The sequence below is a fragment of the Dendroctonus ponderosae genome, unplaced genomic scaffold (assembly GCF_020466585.1).
Source record: "Dendroctonus ponderosae isolate FM_Combo_2020 unplaced genomic scaffold, Dpon_F_20191213v2 Dpon_F_20191213_7, whole genome shotgun sequence".
Taxonomy (NCBI): Eukaryota; Metazoa; Arthropoda; class Insecta; order Coleoptera; family Curculionidae; genus Dendroctonus; species Dendroctonus ponderosae.
Genome location: NW_026018916.1, coordinates 1,208,150 through 1,211,433, shown reverse-complemented (window position 1 = coordinate 1,211,433; position 3,284 = coordinate 1,208,150). Strand labels below are relative to the sequence as shown.

Here is a 3,284-nt window from a genome sequence, read left to right as displayed (position 1 = left end):
GAGCAAAACTCGAAATAAAAATTATTGGCGCAAAAACCTGAAGAGGCAACAAATTGCGCTAAGCGAAGTTAGATAGGAAAAAGTCTGGTTTATCCAACTAGCAAGTTTCAAAGAGAAACTCGGTTTCTTGAATTTTTCAAAAATTTTCCAATCTGAGGTGCTGCTTTTTTGTGGAGCGTAAAAGCTCAGAAAAAAAATTAATTTCGCGAAAACCATTAGAGCCAAGAAAGGGCGCTAAAAGGGGTTAGATAGCGAAAGACCTTGCGGATAGATGCAGGAAGTTTYAAATAGAAACTCGCTTTTAGCGTGTTTGGACGAATTTTGAAATCGGACTGTCTTTACGAAGAGCGCAATTTTGGAAGACTCAAATAAAACATTTTTTGCGCCTACACCAAAAGAGATGCGAAACTGCGCTTAATGAGGTTAGATAGGGCAAGGTTCGGTCTTTTTCCAGCAAGTTTCTAAGAGAAATTWGYTTTTTTTATTTTTGGACAAATTTTTAAATCTGACTTGCCGTTTTTTTTGCGCAACKCGRTTTTGCAAGGCTGAGAACAAAAATCAATTGCACAGRAACCAAAMGAGTTAAGRCSATACGCYGACTGKRGTWAGATAGARAGCRTTCTGGTCTAAATACTCAGCAAGTTTCTATTAAAAACTCGCTTTTTTTATTTTTTGGCAAATTTTTAAATCTAACTTGCCGCTTTTCTTGTGGAGCGCGGCCTTGCAAGACGCGAATTAAAAATTAATTTCGCGAAAGCCAAAAGAGATTAGGAGCCACGCCTAATCGTATTAGATAGAGCAGGCCACGCTCTACAAATGGGAACAGTTTTAGTCAGAGACCCGCATTCAGGGTTTCTTGGCACATTTTTAAATATGGCAATCTTTTCGTAATGCCCGATTTTGCAAGGCGCTGATTAAAAATCAATTTTCGGAAAACCAGTAGAGACAAAAGCAAGCGCTCAACGGGCTTAGATAGAGCAATATGTGCTCTATGTATCTAGCTAATTTGAATGTGCACTGCTCACCGAGGAAATTGTGGCAAATTTTCCAAAATTCGTTTTTACCCAGCGCGGTTTTGTTCATCTCTAAATTCAATTTAATGGCTTGCTGCGCCAAGCAAACCACCTCTGAAGGTGCAACTCACTTATGCTAGCGAAACATCAGGAACAAATTCTATTCTCCAACGCTTTAAAAGCGCAAAAAACCCAACTTTCAATTATTTCTTTGCTGATCAACGGCACCTACCTAAGAACATACGAAGTTTTACGACTAGTTTCTGTATGATATTAAATTATATCAGGCAGTAAACTCGTCGGTGAACTGTAGGGAAAGTGGTGTCCAATGTTTATACTGCCATAAATTTGAGACACTTGGTTGATTGGATCGTAAAACTGAAAAATTGATGCCAGTTTTGCTTATTTTATAAATGGGAATTTTCAGTGAGGCCATAAAACCGTTACTGGAATAAATAGATACAGTTTTCGTTTGATTCTAGAGTCCAGAAGAGGGAGCCCAAACCGTAATCTATCTTGCAACTGAACCAAACTTGGAAAATCTGAGTGGACGCCACTTTGACGATTGCGAAGCTGTTGCTGCATACGCTTCAGCGGAAGATCCGCAGCTGATTGAGGATGTTTGGAGCGAAACTTGCAAATTGCTTAAAATTGATCCAAAAAAATACATTTAATTTCAACTTTCGGCCCTATAAATTCTTTAATTAAATTTTCATGCCCTCTTTGAGGATTTTAAACATAAACTGAAACATAACTGATGTTGCCAAAGTGTTTAGCGCTCGAGTGTTGTAAGTATAAACACTAATGTGTTGATTATTTGGGGCCAGAAAGTGATTCTTAGTGCATGGGACAGAACGAACCACAAGTAAAACTGAGATTATCAACAAAATGTTATCCAGCTATAAATTTATGAAAAAACATTGCTAAAACAAATCATAGAAGTTCGCATTAAACAGGAAATTTCAATGAACGCCGCGAAATTAAAACGTGTAATTAAAGCGAAATTGCGGCATTAATAAATAATAAACAGGGAATAAGTTATCTGGAAAATTTCAATCGAAATCCATCACTGATTGGGTGGCATCAAAATCAGTACTCTGGACTCTGATACTCATTCATTCCTGTCGCAAAGGTAACCTTCTCCCTGAAGAAGGCTCCTGCCTGAGAAAGCAGAACGTCCCAAATGCATCCCCAAACTAAGCATTTAAATAAACCTCGTTTTTTGCCTTAAAACTGTTGAAAACTCGCGTTGCACAAAAAATAGTACATATTTTCCCGACTGTGTTTCAATTCCAAATCAAAATCAATTCCTGGGCTTCAGTCATTTATTGTCTATTTATCAATTAAAATACGTTTCGGTGTTTTCCACCATCATCAGTTTCTATGTGTAGCGTTGTTGCTACTTAAAGTAGTATTTAGACCAGAACGCTTTCTATCTAACTCCAGTCAGCGTATCGCCTTAACTCTTTTGGTTTATGTGCAATTTATTTTTGTTCTCAGCCTTGCAAAACCGCGTTGCGCACAAAAACGACAATAAAAAAAACAAATTTCTCTTAGAAACTTGCTGGAAAAGACCGAACCTTGCCCTATCTAACCTCTTTAAGCGCAGTTTCGCATCTCTTTTGGTGTTGGCGCAAAAAATGTTGAGTTTGAGTCTTCCAAAATTGCGCTCTTCGTAAACAAAGTCCGATTTAAAAATTCGTCCAAAACCGCTAAAAGCGAGTTTCTATTTGAAACTTCCTGCATCTATCAGCAAGGTCTTTTGCTATCTAACCCCTTTTAGCGCCCTTTCTTGGCTCTAATGGTTTTCGCGAAATTGATTTTTTTTCTGAGTTTTTACGCTCCACAAAAAAGGTACACCTCAGATTTGACAATTTTTGAAAAATTCAGGAAACCGAGTTTCTCTTTGAAACTTGCTAGTTGGATAAACCAGACTTTTTCCTATCTAACTTCGCTTAGCGCAATTTGTGGCCACTTCAGGTTTTTGCGCCAATAATTTTTATTTCGAGTTTTGCTCCGCGGAAAAAATTGTCAAAAATTTCAAAAAGCGAGTTTCTATTTGAAGCTTTCTGGGACCATAATCTACACGTTTTGCTATCTAAATCCATTAAACGCACTTTCTTAAGTCTATTGTTGTTCGCGCAATACCGTTTTAGTCTGAGTTTGGCACAAATAAGCAGCAACTCAGTTTTACAAATTTGTCAAAAATTCGAAAAAGCGAGTTTTTATTTGAAACTTTCTCAGTATATAAATGATCAGTTTTTGTATTTA

At 37.3% G+C, this 3,284-nt stretch overlaps 2 protein-coding genes across 4 annotated transcripts in view; one reads left to right on the top strand and one right to left on the bottom strand.

Annotated features, from left to right (window-relative positions):
- The window catches only part of LOC109543972 (dehydrogenase/reductase SDR family member 13), a 5,830-nt gene extending 3,776 nt beyond the window's left edge, over nucleotides 1-2,054 (top strand). The window contains exon 6 of the mRNA XM_019913932.2: nucleotides 1,496-2,054. Coding sequence (XP_019769491.2) covers nucleotides 1,496-1,687 — 192 coding nt within the window. The 3' untranslated portion in view covers nucleotides 1,688-2,054. The remainder of the gene's footprint in view (nucleotides 1-1,495) is intronic.
- The window catches only part of LOC109543971 (RYamide receptor), a 71,502-nt gene that overhangs the window by 9,142 nt on the left and 59,076 nt on the right, over nucleotides 1-3,284 (bottom strand). The gene's annotated exons all lie outside the window — the stretch shown is intronic.